General features: G+C 46.3%; 1 protein-coding gene across 2 annotated transcripts; it reads left to right on the top strand.

Moving 5' to 3' along the window:
* Positions 1 to 2,220: 2,220 nt before the first annotated feature.
* Positions 2,221 to 17,233, top strand: TF (transferrin). Of its 2 annotated transcripts, none has more exons than XM_075099570.1 (17): positions 2,221 to 2,352; positions 4,503 to 4,666; positions 4,878 to 4,986; positions 6,332 to 6,523; positions 6,729 to 6,864; positions 7,291 to 7,346; positions 8,641 to 8,810; positions 8,936 to 9,122; positions 10,200 to 10,354; positions 11,100 to 11,193; positions 11,660 to 11,695; positions 12,375 to 12,533; positions 13,589 to 13,733; positions 14,646 to 14,710; positions 15,312 to 15,496; positions 16,353 to 16,539; positions 16,993 to 17,233. In XM_075099570.1, the coding sequence occupies exons 1-17, from the start codon at positions 2,310 to 2,312 to the stop codon at positions 17,028 to 17,030; spliced, it is 2,121 nt and encodes a 706-aa protein (XP_074955671.1). In that variant the 5' UTR covers positions 2,221 to 2,309; the 3' UTR covers positions 17,031 to 17,233. The 2 variants fall into 2 exon arrangements, with proteins under 2 accessions (XP_074955671.1, XP_074955672.1); XM_075099571.1 differs by lacking the exon at positions 2,221 to 2,352 and adding an exon at positions 3,120 to 3,159.
* Positions 17,234 to 17,248: the final 15 nt, after the last annotated feature.

Below are 17,248 nucleotides of genomic sequence, written 5' to 3'. Positions count from 1 at the left end.
CTTTTCCTTTTCCATACAAAGCTTCCCTTGGTGGGAGGTGCTTCTCAGAAAAGAGCATCTTGGAGGCCTCTTGGGTCCTTTGGAGATCAAGGTCTGAGCCTTCACGCCCGTGTGGCCTAGAGGACACATCACCAATCTGCTGTGCTTCTGCCATTGTGTACCTCTAAGGCAAAGTGTGTGTTGGAGGAGTTTCTTCTCCCCAGAGCTGCTCTGTGGCAGGCTGGAGGTCTTGGCCACAGAAGTCAAAGTTGCTGAAGAAGCAGCCACAAGATGGGTGCACACCAGGAGGTGAATGGAAATCCATCATGGAGAAAGGTAGGATTTGGTAGCATCAAAATGAGGTATAGAAGCTGCACTGTATGTGTCTGTTGACTTTCCAGATGACTAGAGGCTGGACATCTGGAAATCCAGGAGGTTACTGGTAAATACTGGAGTAAAAGAGGTAAGCAGTAAAATCTATTGCATTCCAAGCCTCTTCCTTCACCCCTGGATTTGTCCTGATGCCATCTGGGAGGGCAAGAGAAAGAGGTGTGGAGCCAAAAACCACCCATCACATCACCACATCACAGCCATCCCCTTGGCAGATACAGAGAGTGCATTGGGGATGCAGGTGCAATTTGAGAGGGGAAAGAGGAGCAGTGAGTGGTCCATGTAAAAAAGGCTGGTAACCATGTGTGGAAGGTGACATAGTACACGTTCTTCCAGCTCTTCTGTTGCTTGAACAGATCCTTTATGTTTTCCAAACTTTCTTCTGCCTCTTTCCCCTTCATTTGTCATGTGGCAAAATCACCTTTATCTGCTCTGGATAGTGTTTTATCTACTTAGTTTGTGGAGTCAAGGTGTCCAAATATTTTCACCATTATTTATGTGCTCAGATATATTTGATTTTCCATTGGCACTGCAATTTCTAGGCTCTCTCAGGATATCTGTTAGAAGAGGCGTTTTGGAACAAATCAACAAAAAGCTATGGAAGAACCGTGTGGGACAGCCTCCTGTGAGCTTTTGTGCCTCTTCTTCCCATGGATGGAGACATTGCTAAGGCTACCCTGAGGGAGGCAAGGATTGGTGAGACCCACAGGGAGCTGGGGATGGATTTCAGTGGCATCTACATGTATTGGTGGAGGAAGACCTTCGAAGGCCACAACTTTCTGGAGTAAATACTGATGGGAGATCCTTTAAAAGGGAAGGAAGGCTTGCAGTGTGCAAGAGGAAGGGCTTGTGCAGGGAATCCAGATCACAAAGGGAGCCCGGTGCTCTTGAGAGCAAGCCTGGGAGTGGAACCTCACCGCTGGGCTTCCTACAGCACTCCTGTAGCTTGTGTCGGGTGCACCAGCCCTAGCAGCTGCTGTCTTAGGGATGCTGCCAGGCCTTATGGGCCTGATGTGGTCCAGGGACTCTCATTTAGTGTGCATGTGCCGAAGTCAGCCTGAAGCTGGTCTTGTAGCCTCCAGCAAAGATCAGGATATTGAGCCTGGGACAGCGTCGCAAAGGCAGGCTGTAAATCTAGCCACGCCCCACTGGTCCTGGATGTAGGGAGATAAACCGGGAGTGATACAATCAGAGGGAGAGGTTTTGCAGAGGAAGGGGAAGGATGGTGACTGCTAATCTCAGCATTTCTTCCCAGGTTCATCCCAAGAATTTAACAAAGGTGCAGTGTGATGTTTCCTTATATCTGCAGGGCACTTATTGAGCTGTTTGCTTGATGCAATTGACTTTCTTGGCATGTGCAAGGAGCTTGCCAGATCATGCATAAGGAACATTTACTGCCTTTCAACCCTTTTGCCAAAAGAGCGCAAGGGAGCAGGTAGGCACGCAGGGTGCTGCAAGCCAAAGGCACGACAGCACCAGTTACTGGCAAACATGCAAAACTCAGGGCTGGATCCAGCAGGGACTTTCTGAGATTAGGCTGGGCAAGGCAGGGGGTGACTAGCACAAAGAAAATAGCCCCTCCTGTGGTGTTTCAGCCTGCAGGGGAATTCAAATGTCACAATTTGGGAATTTTCCATCTGAAGCCCCTTGTAAAATGAAAAGTACCTTGCCCTGCTCTAACCACTGCCTGCAGAGGGGTTCAGTGCCAAAATGAAAGGCTTCCTAAAAATGGGCTGATCCAGGGAAGGGGGGCGATTTAGGAGCTATTGAGAAACAAGGAAGGACAAACAGTGTTAGGTCATTGCTTCTGCAAACACAGCCAGGGCTGTTCCTCTATAAAAGGGGGAGAAAGCAGTTCCAGAGCCATCACAGACTTGGAGGGGACAGTCTGTGACCAAGGCTGCTGCACCCCCTCCTTGGCACTGACTCCCTGCTCAAGTATGAAACTCATACTCTCTACTGTGCTGTCCTTCGGGATAGCAGGTAAGTGTTTGCTGAAAGAAGTTTTGGGGGAAAGGAAGAGACAAAACCTCCCAGGACCCCAGGCTTTCCCTCTAGATGAGGCTGTTTGAGAGCTGCAGCACATGCCAGACCCAGGCAGCTGTTAAGTAAAAGCCAGGACGTAAAAGCAAAGGAGTGCCTGCCAGATGCTTGCTTTGGCAGCTGTGGATCTCTGTCAACAAGGATGGTGTTTTGAGCATTAATGACAGCAGCTTTTTCCTTGGGTCAGCCCATGGAGGCTGGAGGGAGGTCTGCATCTCCCCACAGCAAGCTGCAGAGCACCAGGCTAGCAAGGAGGAGGGATGCTCAGTACTCACTGCGGGGGAGGGGACTGCTCGGGAGAGGCTCCACACTTGCTGCCAGAGAGGGGAAGGGAAAAATCATCCTCCTGCAAGCTGCTGTGCCGGGAGAGAAGCAGGAGTTCAGCCATGGGGGAGAAACAAGAACAAGGTCTCCCTGCAAAGACTGCATGTGTGTTGGGTTAAACCTGAAGGCAGTAACAATAAAATAGAGCTTAAATAACGAAAGACTGCTTTCTCTCTGCTCTCCTGTGCTGTTCCGTGCTGCTGCTGCAGCTGCACTTTGCTTGGCGCCTGTGTATTTTATGCCTAAATTGTGCTGTTGCAGAGCTGGCTCTGCTTGAAGCAATTCTTTCTCTCCTCTCTCTCTGCTCACAGTTTTGGCAGGCAATAAGCAGGTAGCCACAGCAAGGAGATTGCTGCTCTCTACACCTGACCTAGGAACTGCTGCCTGGAAAGGAAAAGATGGGTCCCCTTCTCACAGTAGGCAGTGAGTCTCTTCTGATCCCCCATAAAGAGTGCTGGTGATTAATGTTCCTCTGGTGGGAAGTGCTCCCTGTGCTGCTGCCATCAGAAAGTCCTTGAGCATCTTTGCATGCGATGATGTTTTATTATCAGTGACGAGTCCCTCCTCCTCGCCTGCATGGAAGGAGCCAAAAGGTTGCCCAAAAGCTCTGTGGCAGAGGCTGTGGCATTTGGGCTCCCGTTGCCTTCCCAGTGTTCACCAGTGCCCCCAGGCTGACTCCCTCAGGAGGTTCCTGTCCAGCTTCTGCCTGGGGCAGGACAGTTGCCAGCACTAGATTGAGGTCACCATGGCTTTGTGTAGCTAAGACTTGAAAAACGTAGATGATGGCAGTGGGAATTAAGACTAAGGATTATCCCTGTGGCCAGATTCAGCGCCTCCACTGGGAGGAGGGGAGGTGTCTGCCTTTCAGTGTTATGGCTCAAAAATCAAGTAAGAGAGAGTATTTCAGAAATGAAGGAGAAAATTGAAACAGCATAGGTTAATCTGGAGATGTTTGAAGGAAATGTGCCATCAAGGGTTCGGAGGGAGTGAACTGTGCATAGAGCCTCTCAGTCTGCACAGTCCTGCCAGGAAAGAGCAGAGTTAAGGTGAAGTGTGCAGCATGGGCTGGCCACGTACTTTATCTGCACTTTCCAAGATTTCTGGTGTTTAGGTTGCTGAAGGAGGTGTGAGTCTGTGTCCACCTGAGGTTTTTGCTTTGCTCCCAGAGCAGCCAGTCAGCTGCATTTTCTGGTTGGGGGACTCTTAGGAGAGAGGACTGTGGAGCTGGTATGGCACCTCTGTTATTGGGTGTAGTGGAGGAGGTGAGATATAAAGAGACAGTTAAATATATCAGATCATCTAGCTGCCAAGGAGGTCATGTGTGGCAACGTACTGAATATAATCTGGCCAGGTCAGAGTTGCTCCCCCTCTGGGGTTATTTGCAAAAACTGCTTCAGTGGATGACCTTTGCTTTCCATTTTTGCAAACTCTTGAGTTTGATTTCTACTGAAGTGTGTGGATTTGTTCTGCTACTCCTGCGGATGTTGCATGAGCTCAGGCTGCTCGAATCATGATGCTGTGCAGGACATTCATTACCCAGGGACAGGAAAGATCCTCCCAGATGTTCCTGAAGGTGCACGTCAGGCAAGAAAGAAACAGCCTTCCTGCATGACTTAGGAGATGTGCAAGGCTGATCCTGCACCCAGCCATTACCCGAGGCTGTGATTGCAGGGAACCAAAGATCATGTGTTCACAGAGATGCTGTTTCTCTCTACTTCGTGGCTTTCTACCTCTCTGAGACTATTTATTTCTGGTTCTTTCTACAGCTCTGTGTTTTGCTGCTCCCCCCAAGATAAACATCAGATGGTGCACAGTATCCTCACCAGAACAGAACAAATGCCATAACCTAAGGGACAACATGCAAGCAGAGGCTGTTGCATTGACTTGCCTGCAGAAAGCAATGTACCTCGACTGCATAAAAGCCATTTCAGTGAGTGGGCAGCAAATATCTGTGCTGGGCACTGAGGATGTTTCAGTAGCCTGTTACACCTGGAGAAGGCTGGGGTTTCCTTTGAGTCACTGCTGTGATCCCCCTGTAGGGAAGGACTCACCCACAAGGATCCAGGAGAGACTCTAGGGAACCATTTTCCCTCATGCATCTCTGCTCCTTGTTTATTGACTGAAATCTTTTTGTTGTTTAGAATAATGAAGCAGATGCCATTACTTTGGATGGTGGTCAAGTGTTTGAGGCAGGCCTTGCCCCCTACAAGCTGAAGCCCATTGTTGCTGAGGTCTACCAACACGGTGAAGGTACATGTTTCATGCAATATTTTTAAGCCAAGTGGTGGTAACAAACTGACAGTGTAAAGGCCACCCTTTCCACGCAGAGCTCTCACATTGTTTCTGTTGGGTGTCCAAGATATTGTCCCTGGCTTCCAAACCCCAGAGGGGAAGTGGGGGCAGTTACACCAAAATGTGAATCATCACCCATGGCCACAGGGTCACTGCAATGGGAAGGGGCAGAGCCAGTGCCCCATTTCTGACTTTAGCTGTGATGACAGTCACTGATCCCATGATGATGCAGTGGCCATGGAAGGAGAGCACCATAAGCAGAAATCGTGGTTGTCCTGAACCATAGCATAAAAATTGTGCTGGTCCCAGAGATGATCTTCTTTCAGTGACCTCGAACTATGCGGGTAAAAAGCTGTGCTAGATAGCAGAGATAACCTGTGTAGCTTCCTACACAGTCATCAAGACAAAAAAAAAAAAAAAAAGAAAAAAAAAAAAAAGATTGAAGAGTCAACAGCATTGCCATTAGTGGTTGTGGAAGAACACCCAGTTGAGATTACTGAGGCAAGAGGTGCAGGCAAAGCACAGAAAAAAGAAGGGAAGCATCAGAAGTGCTCTGCAGCAATCCCTTCTGATAAGACTTAGCTCTGTTGCTCCATCCCTGCTCACTGTCTGTACTGTCCTCCATATCTCCCATCTTTCCCTTTGGAGCTAAAGAGATGCTATTTCTCGATTTGCCTCCATCTTGCCTCATGCGATCCCACCATGTCCAAAGTTCCCAATCTCTTTTGACCTCTTCCCTGGTGTTCAGCCTGTTTGTACACAATATTCAGGATCAAAACAACATGGCAGAGTTATTCCCAACATGGCAGCTAAGAACATACAGATATTAAACGGAAGACTGTGGTCTCTACCACCCCTAAAACTAAGTCACTTTATTCAAACATAGCATGTGATGGACTAGGTATAGAGACTAAATGTGGAATTTCAGTCTCACAAGGCTTACTTGTATGCTTCAGTGGACAAGGGGATTGAGAAAAGACTTGCCAAAGAAGATTTGCCAAAAAGACTTGTTGAAGCATCCTTACAAAACTGTGGGCAAGTCTAACATCTGTCCAGTGGCAAAGCATTTTGCATGTGTCATTATTTTCAGGTCACTTATTGTTACAAGCTGTAATGTGCAGCATCCATTCAATATTGGCAGTGTAGCTCACCCCTAAGAAAATGGGAAGACCATGAGTGTTCAAGTAGATGCTAATTATTTGGAAGTGCAGCACTTTATTCTCTGAAATTAGGGGTTTGGCAGGATTTGAAACGTTCATAAATTTTGCTTTTCATTGCTTTTCTGCTTTTTCCTGCCCTGCAGGCTCCACAACCAACTACTATGCCGTGGCTGTCGTGAAGAAAGGAACAGGCTTCACGATAAATGAGTTACAGGGCAAGACCTCCTGCCACACGGGCCTGGGCAGGTCCGCTGGCTGGAACATCCCAATTGGGAAACTCCTTCACCGTGGAGACATCAAGTGGGATGGCAAAGACTCAGCCTCCATCGAGCAGGGTGAGGAGGGAAATGGCGAGATAAATGAGCTGGTGTTAAGCCAGGGGCAGTGGTACGGTGAAAGCAATGTTGCCCAATCTCCTGTGGAGGTCCAGAGGTAGCTTGCAGAGCAGTCAAGTCACTGACATTCTTTATGCATCCTCTCCCTTCCAGGTCCTTGAAAAGGTGAATTTTAGACTAACTATTGCTTCTTTTTTGTCCATAGCGGTGGCCAATTTTTTCTCTGCCAGCTGCGTGCCTGGTGCCACCACCGAACAAAAACTGTGCCGTCAGTGCAAAGGGGATCCCAAAACCAAATGCTCCCACACAGCACCTTATTCTGGATATTCTGGAGCTTTTCAGTGAGTGAAAGTTGTTTTTCTTTGGGGGAAATATTCTAGCCCTGACACAGGCAAGTTTTTGTTATACCAGGAAGAGCTGTGTTGAAATCAGGGGTCCTGAGGAGACTGAATTTATAGAACAACTGGGAGTGCTGGTAATTGAAGACCCTGTTGGCAATAACTGGCAGGCAGCTAGCAAAAGATGAGAAAGGCAGCTGGGCTGTATGGTTTTGCACAGACTTAAGAATAGACAGCTTAGCATTGTGCTAGGTCTAACTGGGCTTCTTGAGATTCTCTGGCACCACATTTTCTTCCCTGCCAACATAGCTTTTTTGGGAGACTATGGCTTTACAGTTGCAGTTTGTGACAAAGTAATTTGCTGAAACAGTAGATAAGGAGCCACAATGTCTGTTTTTTTAACATCTCCTCTGTTCCTCCCACCTGCAGCTGTCTGCAAGATGGAAAAGGAGATGTGGCTTTTGTGAAACACACAACTGTTCAAGGTAGGCCTGCGGGACCACTTATTTCTCTCCTTCCCAGTCCAACCTCTTGCTGCCACTCCATCCTGCAATTAGTCACACTGTGCAGGCTTTCATTGCTCTCCAGGTTTGCCCCAAACTTCTCTTTTCATCTCTAGAAACATGTTTTGCACACTGTGGACTGACCTATCACTGTTACTGAGAAATATGTTTGTGGTGGGGTTCACTTTTTCTTCTTTGGGGTTCTTTGAAGAAGGAAAACCTGCTTGATTTAAGTTCAATAATATTATCATTGGTTCCATATCTCAGAGCCAGCTGTAAGGTTATCACAGCAAATGTAGGGAGAGCAATTGTGTAGATAATTACACTCACGCATCCCTCTGGGAGGGACTTTTGAGGGAATTCAGCCCACAGCAAGAGTGCATCTTCCAAGACAGAAGATCGCGTGGCATGCCCAGGACCTGCAGTGAGTTCAGTGGATGGCCACCGAGATGGTCATGGGGCAGGGACACTTGTCTTGCAAGGAGATGCTCAGTGGGGTGGGCTTGATCAACCTGGGGAGGAGATGGCTTTGGGGAGATCTCAGAGCAGCCTGCATGTGCCTACAAGGAGGTTAGCAAGAAGGTGGAGCAAAGATCTTTACGGAGGTAGACAGCGAAAAGTGGAGAAACAATAACCATAAACTGAAACAAGAGCAGTTTGGTCCAGATACAAGGAGAAATTTTTTTCCCCTTGAGGACAGTCAAGTAGTGGGACAGGTTGCCCAGGACAGCTATGTACACTCCATCCTTGGAGGTCTTCAAGATCCACCTGGAGCAACCTGGTCTGCCCCTGCTTTGAGCAGGGGCTTTGACCACAGATCTTCAGAAGTCCCTTCCCACCTGAATTCTCCTGTAACCCTGTGATCTCTGACCTGGGCTCTGTTTTCAGCCTTGACACTACTGGCCTTCACAGACCATGTGTGGCTTCTGACCTGTTCTATCCATTTGTAAGGTGTTTGTAAATCTATTTGTACCTATTTGTACATGCCTGGATGTCTAGCCACTACTGTCGCATAAATCACCTTACTGTTGGGTTAGGTAAGACAAAGGCAGAGATAATCTCTCATTCACAAGCACACGCATTCTCCTTTCTGCACTGCCTTCATATGACCACAATGACCTCATTACCACTGCAAAGGGGATGTGTGTAACCTGTCTTCTGCAAAGAATTCTCTCCCGAGCTTCCACAGAAATAAATTCATTACAAAGCTGCCCCAGACTGGTTTTTTTTGTCTATTTTCATGGTGATGCAACCTATGGATCCTCCCTTCCTCCAGAAAATGCCCCGGAGAATAAGGACGAGTATGAGCTTCTGTGTCTGGATGGCAGCCGTCAGCCCGTGGACAACTACAAAACCTGTCACTGGGCCAGGGTGCCTGCTCACGCTGTTGTGGCTCGAGATGATAGCAAGGTTGATGATATCTGGGCCTTCCTCTCAAAAGCACAGGTATTGTCAAGCCCTTCTTTCCTTCCCCTAGCATCCTGTATTCTGTACCCTGGCTTTGCTTGTTCTCTTTAGCTTTCCAAGTGCCTTGGTATGGTCATTTGCTGATTATTTTTCCCTTGTGACAGGAAAAATTTGGCGTGGACACAACCAGCACCTTCCACCTCTTTGGGCCACCTGGCAAGAAGGACCCAGCCCTCAAAGACTTGCTTTTCAAGGACTCTGCTATACAGCTGAAGCGTATCCCATCACTGATGGATTCCCAGCTCTACCTGGGCTTTGACTATTACAGTGCCATCCAGAGCCTTCAGAAAGGTAGGCAGGACACGAAACACTAATGTTCTGTCAGTGTGAGCTGCGTTGAAGAGATGGGATCAGCAAACATGTCTGGGGAAAGGAACACAATTTTTTCAAACACAAATAGCATTCTCTGCAAAATACTTCCTGTGAAAGGTATCATCATTAAAATCACACAATATTCACAAATTTCACTTACATCAACAAAAGGAATTTGTTGATACTAAAGTCAAAAATAACATCATCAGCAAAGGATAAAGGTGGAAAATTTACACACACTCTACCCCTCATCCCTTCATCATGATTACAACAACAAAAATTGCCCATGGTTATTCAGCTGGTGGTAGGGGTTGGACATGGTCAAAACTGCTGCTTAGAAAAGCCATTTCTGGGATGTAAGAGAAAGGAACATCCCAGGACACCAGGTCCAGTATTGGCCACTTGAGGGAAACAGTTTCCTTTATTTCTGTCTAGGGTCATCAAGCATTTATTGGTGTCCTAGCTGACTTTCTGAGAGTCGAACATTCCACAAATGACCCCCAAAATCCACTTAAAATGTATAGTTGCTCAGAGATCTCTGTGGTAGGCTCAGATGCTATGGCATTTATGGAAGGGGGTACATGGCCTTCATGTAGCATCAAACCAGATTATTCAAATGACACTTCACAGAAACATAACTAGGCTGTAATTTTGCAGCTTGGTCTGGTCTTAGTGTCATGGTTGTCTGGGATGTGAGGACTGGAGAAATGCGGAATATATTACAGGCAGCAATACCAAGTATTACTAATGCATGGTGGTTTAGTAGTTGCAATGTTTTAGCTAACATGAATCTGTGTGAATGGCTTGTGTTATGCAGACATCCTCCTTTCTGACCTGTAAGTTGATTTTTGAGCCTACTTCAGCTTAAGAATCATCCCTTCCATTCACACCAGCCCAGAGCTTTTTAAACAAGAACATATTGCACTGGGCAGCAGCAGGTTGGTGTGTACAGATGGTTTTACGACTGAGTCCCACACACCCAGAAAGTTGTTTGTAGCCTTATTGTTCAGCAGGGATCTAGACTTATCCTTTTTTTTTAATGCTGTTGTTTTAAAGATCAGTTGAACTCCAACCGCAGAGAAAACAAGACACGGTGGTGTGCAGTAGGCAAGAGCGAGAAGAGCAAGTGTGACCTCTGGAGTGTGGTGAGCAATGGGGAGGTGGAGTGCACTGTGGCAGACAATACCAAGGACTGCATTATCAAGATCATGGTATGTTTTTTTTCCTTTTCTTCTCCCTGTGAACCTTTCAGATGGAGAACAGCATTGCTGCTTTCAGACTGGGAATAGATGGGGTGGGGAGGGGGGAGTAGATTTAAAAATAAAATATTGGGAGCTTTGCAAGAAATACCAGTGGGTAGAAACCAACATCATCACAGGAAAAGGCTTGACTAGTTTTTCACTGATTAACAGTTTAAAAAAAAACCTGTGGGACAGTATTCTTTCTTGAGGCTTCCTAAATAAAAAGAAGTTTTCTGGTGTGAAGTAACTTTTTTTTTTTAAAAGGAAGGCAAAATACAATTTTGTAAAATGCAGAGAAAAATAGTTTCCTGCTTAGAAGAGGAGTGGTTCCAAAGTGCAGATGAGGATGCTGGTGGTAGCTCAGAGGGTTGGGTCAGTACCGTAAAGGCAGCACAAAATGCAAACTTGAACAGACAGGTGAGATAAGGAAATCCATTTGGCAGGGAAGCAGGCTAGGAGAGACACATGCCTGAGCCTGCAAGTATCTTGGAAGGAGAGCTGCTGCTGGAGGTGGTTACAGGTGCACAGGATTGATAATTTCAAAACTCCCTCTGCATCACCAAAACCTTGTCTGTCCATATGCTAAGGGATGGCCTCTCAGGTCCCCCAGGCTTTTCTCCCTTACATCAAGTGCGTCTTTCACAATCTGATTTCTGAAAAGCACTGGTCTGGGGACATACAGCGTTGTTTCATTGCTGTGCCGTTTTCATTGCAGAAAGGTGAAGCAGATGCTATCAGCTTAGATGGAGGTTTCGTCTACACTGCTGGCGTGTGTGGCTTGGTGCCAGTGATGGGAGAAAGCTATGAGGGTAAGCGCAGCCCAGGCTGTCCCTCTGGGTCAAGGTCGTATGGAACAGGCTGGTGCAAAAGAGCTGTTTTTATTCTGAAATCTAAAAAGCAGCCTCAGCACTGCATCCTGCAGAAAACACACGGTGCTCTGAGGCATCTCTGCTTACCACAGCACACCTCGCCTTTCCATGAAGGTGGACAGCCCTGGGAGAGTGGACACTGACAGTCAGGAACACAATCACCTCCAGCTCTTGTCTTCTTCATTTTAACCATGATGTCCCTGTCCTTTAGCACCACCCTCAGTAAAACTAGTTGTTTTAGCTCACAGGAGCAGATGGAGGCTGTGTTTTGTTCTGTTGATGCACAAGGTGTTACCTGAAACAATCACTTTAGAATGAAGTTTCTCCAGAAATTAGTGAGCTTGATCCTTTTTTTTGGATTTGCTGTATCTTTTCTCTAATATCTTCCTCTCTTTCCTTCCCTCAGATGAGAGTGAATGCAGCAAAGAAGAAGGAGAACCAGGTAATTACTGCCAACAGAGGGACAGAAAACCGTTCTGATGGATATAAGCAGAAAAATACATATGCAGTCATGAGTGGAGAATAAATGGCCAGTCTCCACACAAAAAGCCACTGTGTCCAATGTAGATATTAAAAATTTGGGAGACAAATTTAGTAGTCAGAGGGAAAGTCTGATCTGCAAGCAGATGTCAAGGCAAAGCATATAGTAATGGCAGAGGTTGTGCTTAGCTGCTGCTATCTGGAGCACAGTCACACCATAACAATGCCAGGGCTGGGAACAGGGAAAGATGGTCTGGACTGTAGTATTAGGAAATTGTTCTTCCTAGAAATGGGAAGAGGAAGAGGAAGGAAGGTTTTTGTCCTTTGTTAAAGAGGGGATAATAAATCATCCCATATGTCTTGCTATGGCCTTCTTGCATACCCAAGTGTCAGAATTTTTGGGCAGCGGGGAATGTCAGAATGTCAGGGATAATAATTGCCCAGGAGCATGGTGGGAGTTGATGCATCACATCTGCAAATTCTTCTGTTGTTGCTGCACAGCAAATCATTTATAAATGCAAAGTATTTCTATTATGCTGTTCGTAGGTGCTCTCTCCCAAATAGAGCTAATGCTTTGCTAAGGGATCATGGTGAGATCCTCAGGTCAGTCCTTAATTCCTCTCTATTTTATCTTCTGAAAGCATCCTACTTTGCGGTGGCTGTTGTGAAGAAATCTGACAGCGATATCACATGGAACAACCTGCAGGGCAAGAAGTCGTGCCACACTGCTGTTGGGAGAACTGCTGGCTGGAACATCCCCATGGGCTTGATTCACAACAAGACAGGCAACTGCAATTTTGGTGAGTCAAGTTTTGCATCCATTTCTTCTAGCTGGAATTCTGCTTGCAACAATGTTTTCCCATCCTTCATCTGATCTTCAAAGTTTCTTGTGCCTCAAAGATTCACACCTGGAGGTGGGAGATGGAGAAGACTGTTTTTTAAGGTTTCACTGAGCAAAGTTTTAGGCTGTTGGTGATTGCTTCAGAGTAAGATATGGCATGTCCGCTGCTTTGGGGGGCTTTGCTTTCTTTTCACATCTCTCTCCTTCCCTGTGCAGCAGCCCAAAAGGTATTCCCAGAAAGGAAATACAGGCTGCCCCAGGTATAGGGGGCCTGGTGCTTGTGCAGGGTGTGGAGTGGGGGTAAAGGATGAGTTTATGAATATAAGAAGGGAGGGGAAGGGCTGAGAACAGGGGACAGAGGCTGATCTTTGTTCCAGAAACTTAAAGGGTCTGATCTCACTGCCTGAGAATAAGGGAGTAAAAGTCTGCGTTGGCTCCGGGCCTTTAGAAATTGTTCAGAGATCATCTACATCCAACTTTCAGTTGGTGAGAATTACAGTCCAACAAATATAATGTGGAAATATTATGGACCAAGGCAAATTAAGCATATAATTATTAAAAGGAAGTCTCTAACCTCAAGAAGATACTAGTGTTAGTAAGTTTTAGAAATCAGCCTCTCCATCCTCCTGCCTTTCCCACTCTCCCTTCTTTCCCCAGAGCTCTGGCATTGCTGCCAAATGCAACTCTGCAACCTGTAAAGGATGAGGAGGCTTGGGCTGGCTCTGCATGAGCTGGGAATGGTTTGCAGCAAGAACATTCTGCTTTATATGCCAAAATAGTGCCTAGCACAATTGCACCTTGGGCTCTGCTTCATTATCAATAATAACAAGTAATCAGTTTCATAGAGAAAACTGGATGCATGCAATTTGCTGTCCACTGAATTGTTCTCCTTCCCACAGCCTGTTTCCAGCTCCCAGTGACTGCTAATACACATTCAGCATGAGAATGTATTATTGAAAGAAAACCTAACTTTTCAGTGCAGGCAAAGTTAATTTTTCCTATTTCTGCCATCAGATGAATACTTCAGCGAGGGCTGTGCTCCTGGGTCTCCTCCTAACTCCCGCCTCTGTCAGCTCTGCAAGGGTTCAGGGGGGGTCCCGCCAGAGAAGTGCGTTGCCAGCAGCCATGAGAGATACTATGGATATACTGGAGCTTTCCGGTAGGTGGTGGAAACACTCAGGCTGCTCTCAAGTACCCTGTGGTTTAGTCACAGAGGTTACCGGTAGACCACACGTGGAGTACAGCCTCGTGTTGATGCTAATTTTCTGACCATCTCTTTTTCTCCATTACACTGCTGAAGGTATATAGGTCATATACATATGCTCTATGTTTTTAGCTTAGGCAGCTTCCTGAAAAACAATGTAAAATGTTCCTGTTCTGTAAAACTAATGTCCTGGTGCCTCCGCACAAGCCTGGAGAGGCACAAGCATTTTGGTCAGACCTCCTACAACAGCAGCAGTTCCTCACTTTTAACACAAATAAGGAGTGTTAAAAGATGGGGACCCACAAACAATGCTGCCACTAGACACTCTCTGTTAAAAATTCTGCTTGCCTTATTTAAAATGAGCTGTCCTCTAAAAAGTGCAGAGACCAGAGGTCAGCCCCATGCCATCTCTTCCATCCCACTCAGCATCAGCTCAAGTCTAAGTAATTCATATTGGGGATGAATTTAGAAAGAGAATGAATCTTGTTTCATTTACATCTAATAGCAAAGACACCCTGCTTCACTGTTTGCAGTCCTTTTGGTGCAAGTCAGTGTTTTTACAAAGCTATTAACACGTGCAGGCAGGCATTGCAGAAAGCAAAGCAGATTCTGAACCTGGACAAACTGCTTCTTTCTGACAATAAAATAATCGGCTACTTATCATGTGAGAAGGATGCATGGTTTTTTTCCAGAATGTATTAAAAGACTATGTTTCAGATATCCTTAAAATATTCATAGCAGGGCTCTTAGACCTGGCTGTCCTTGGAGATTAATTTTACAAAATTAAGACATAGTTCAGAATCAAATCTGTGGGAAAGAGCCAGGATTCAAGCACCCGCATCACTTGCTTTTCTTTGTACTTCCAAGGTGTCTGGTCGAGCAGGGGGATGTGGCCTTTATTAAGCACTCAATCGTCAAGGAAAACACTGATGGTATGTGGTTATTCTGTTGCATGGGTCTTGGCAGGGCTGCCTTCCCCTGTCTGCATTATTTTTGTTTCTAGTGGAGAAGGTAATAGCAAGCTTTACCTGCTCATCCTGGCAATCTCACCCCTCCTGCAGGAGGAACAGAATTCAAGTGTCAGTACATGCTGTCTCCCCCGGGTTGCTCTGCCCAGGCATTTCTGCAGAGACACAACCCCACTAACTATCATATAATTTCAGCTGCACAATTATTTGGGTAGTCCCTTAACCACAGACTCCTGCCCTGGCACCTTTGTGCAGCACTCTAGCTCCCTCCTTGCCTGAAAATAAAAGTTCAGGTCACATTTCTGAAAGCAGTGGTTGAAGTTTTCCAAGCATTTGGGAGAAAATGCAAGGAAGGAGATGTAACTACATCTTCCAGCCTGCTCTGAGAGTCTGACCGATCCCACTGACTTTTCCTGAGTTCTACTTACAGCCCCCTTTGTACACACCAAGCCTCCAAGCACCAGTGCAAATGCAGGCAGGGACAAATGCCTTGCTTATGTGTTGTCAGGCTGACATTCTTCTGCTACACAAGATCTCTGAAACTCTCAAACAATTCTCTTTAAAGGCAAAAATAAAGAAGATTGGGCCAAAGATCTGAAAATGGACCAGTTTGAGTTGCTGTGCACTGACGGGCGTCGGGCAAATGTTATGGCTTACAGCGAATGCCACCTGGCCAAAGTTCCTACCCATGCTGTGGTCACGCGTCCTGAGAAAACACAAAAAGTCCGTGAGCTGCTGGAGATACAAGAGGTTAGCAGTACTGACAGCGGGTGAAATGTTCTGGGGTTGTTTTTACGTGGCATGTTTGCATTTTTAGAGCAATGATGCTCTCAGTTTCCTTGAGTCAGCGAAAGGTGGAAGTTTTTAACTTACTGGTACGGGGTGACAGCCTTGTCCCTCAGCCTCCCCCTTCCTCCATCCCTTCCAAACTACTCTTTCTCTTCTGCCACCTTAGCAAATACCCCTTTAGGTAACAGCTGGAACAAAGTGGTTGCTGTTGTCACGCTATACTTGTGTGACATGAGATTATCACCTCCTTCTCGGGCCTGCTCTTGCAAGTTTTTTTCAGAAGCTCCTCTGAGGTGCCTGGTCTCTAACCCAGCTGGGTCAGGCACAATGTGGGCACCGAGCTGTCCAGCCCTGGGAAGACAACAGCCTCCCTGTACACACACAGAGTCTTACAGCTACTGGTGTAAATGTAACCAGGCTAAACCACCTCTGAATGATTTTAGACTGCAAACATTACTATTTGCTCCACTGTCAGGGTCAGCTGAGAGGCACTTGGGAAGTCAGCTCCTTTTGCTTTCAACTCATGGCTAAGGCATAGGACCTGCCAGCAGCATCTGCTGACAGGGTCTGCATGTATTGACATGTTCAATGGAAAAAAAAATTGTTTTGGCCGTTGTGCCACAACAGCGCTTACCACTGAGAGATCCCTCATCTTACCACATGGACAGAAAGGTCAATCCTAAATTTCTGGTGCTCATCCTGGGGGCTCCCCAGGATGATGGCAAACAACTAGGACTAAGAGCTAGCCTTGTACAAGCTGGATCTTGCCAGCTTTCTATTTTTTACATACACTTACCTCTTTGTGCCTGTATTTCAGAAACGGTTTGGAACAAAAGGAACCGAGAAAGACAAGTTCAAGATGTTTGAGTCTCAAACAAAGGACCTTCTGTTTAAAGACTTGACCAAGTGTCTGGTCAAACTCCGCAGTGGAATAACGTGCAAGGAGTTCCTTGGAGATCAATACTATGCTTCAGTTGCTAGCCTCAATACCTGCAATCCATCAGGTAACTGTATCAGCCCCAGGAAGAAGCCTGTGAATTGCAGTTCTTAGCCTTGCAGGCATGGACAGTTTCTTCTGTAGCTGTCCATTTATTTTTTTTAAAGCAAAATGAGGGTAACTCCTGAAGATGCCAGTATACATTTCTCAAAGCTTCTTGGATGAACTGAAAACAATCTTGAAGTCTGCTGCTCTGGCATCAATGGGAATCAAAGATTTTTATTCACCTTTAGAAAATATGAACTTTGAGAAACAGTAAAAAGAACCCACCCTGTCCCATGTGAACACACAAATCTAAAGCGTGTGTTTAGTGTGATCTGTGGTTAATACACTGGTTTTTTGTTGCACATTGAATATATTTTCCATGCAGTGACATTGTTGGCATGGCTGGGTGTGTGCTGGTGGGATGGGAGGGTTTAAAGGCAGGATCTGAATTTCCCCCTCTCCTTTGCCTTTTCAGATCTCCTCCAGGTGTGCACCTTCCTTGAGGACAAGTAGTGAGATGGGAAGGACCCTTACTGGAGTGGGAGAAAACTTCAAGCCATGACTCCTCCTGTGTCCTCAGCACCAAGCACCAACCCACAGAGGGCCCCTTGCCTTCACTGACTTCTCTGCCCTTCCTCATCTCTCTGAAAGGGGCTATTTGAGACCGTACCATTCTCTGCTGCCATCATAGCAAGAAATAAAATCTCAAATCTAAATGGATGTCCTGAGAT

The sequence above is a fragment of the Phalacrocorax aristotelis genome, chromosome 7 (genome assembly GCF_949628215.1).
Source record: "Phalacrocorax aristotelis chromosome 7, bGulAri2.1, whole genome shotgun sequence".
NCBI classification, from domain to species: domain Eukaryota; kingdom Metazoa; phylum Chordata; class Aves; order Suliformes; family Phalacrocoracidae; genus Phalacrocorax; species Phalacrocorax aristotelis.
The sequence above is the reverse complement of the archived record's forward strand: the minus strand, read 5'-3'. Positions and strand labels throughout refer to the sequence as shown.

Bases quoted from the DNA above. Each gene is read 5' to 3' on its own strand.
- TF (XM_075099570.1), top strand. From the start codon at position 2,310: ATGAAACTCATACTCTCTACTGTGCTGTCCTTCGGGATAGCAG. The intron at 6,524-6,728 runs GTGAGGAGGGAA...TTTTGTCCATAG, and splicing joins CTCAGCCTCCATCGAGCAGG to CGGTGGCCAATTTTTTCTCT. The intron at 6,865-7,290 runs GTGAGTGAAAGT...TCCCACCTGCAG, and splicing joins GGATATTCTGGAGCTTTTCA to CTGTCTGCAAGATGGAAAAG.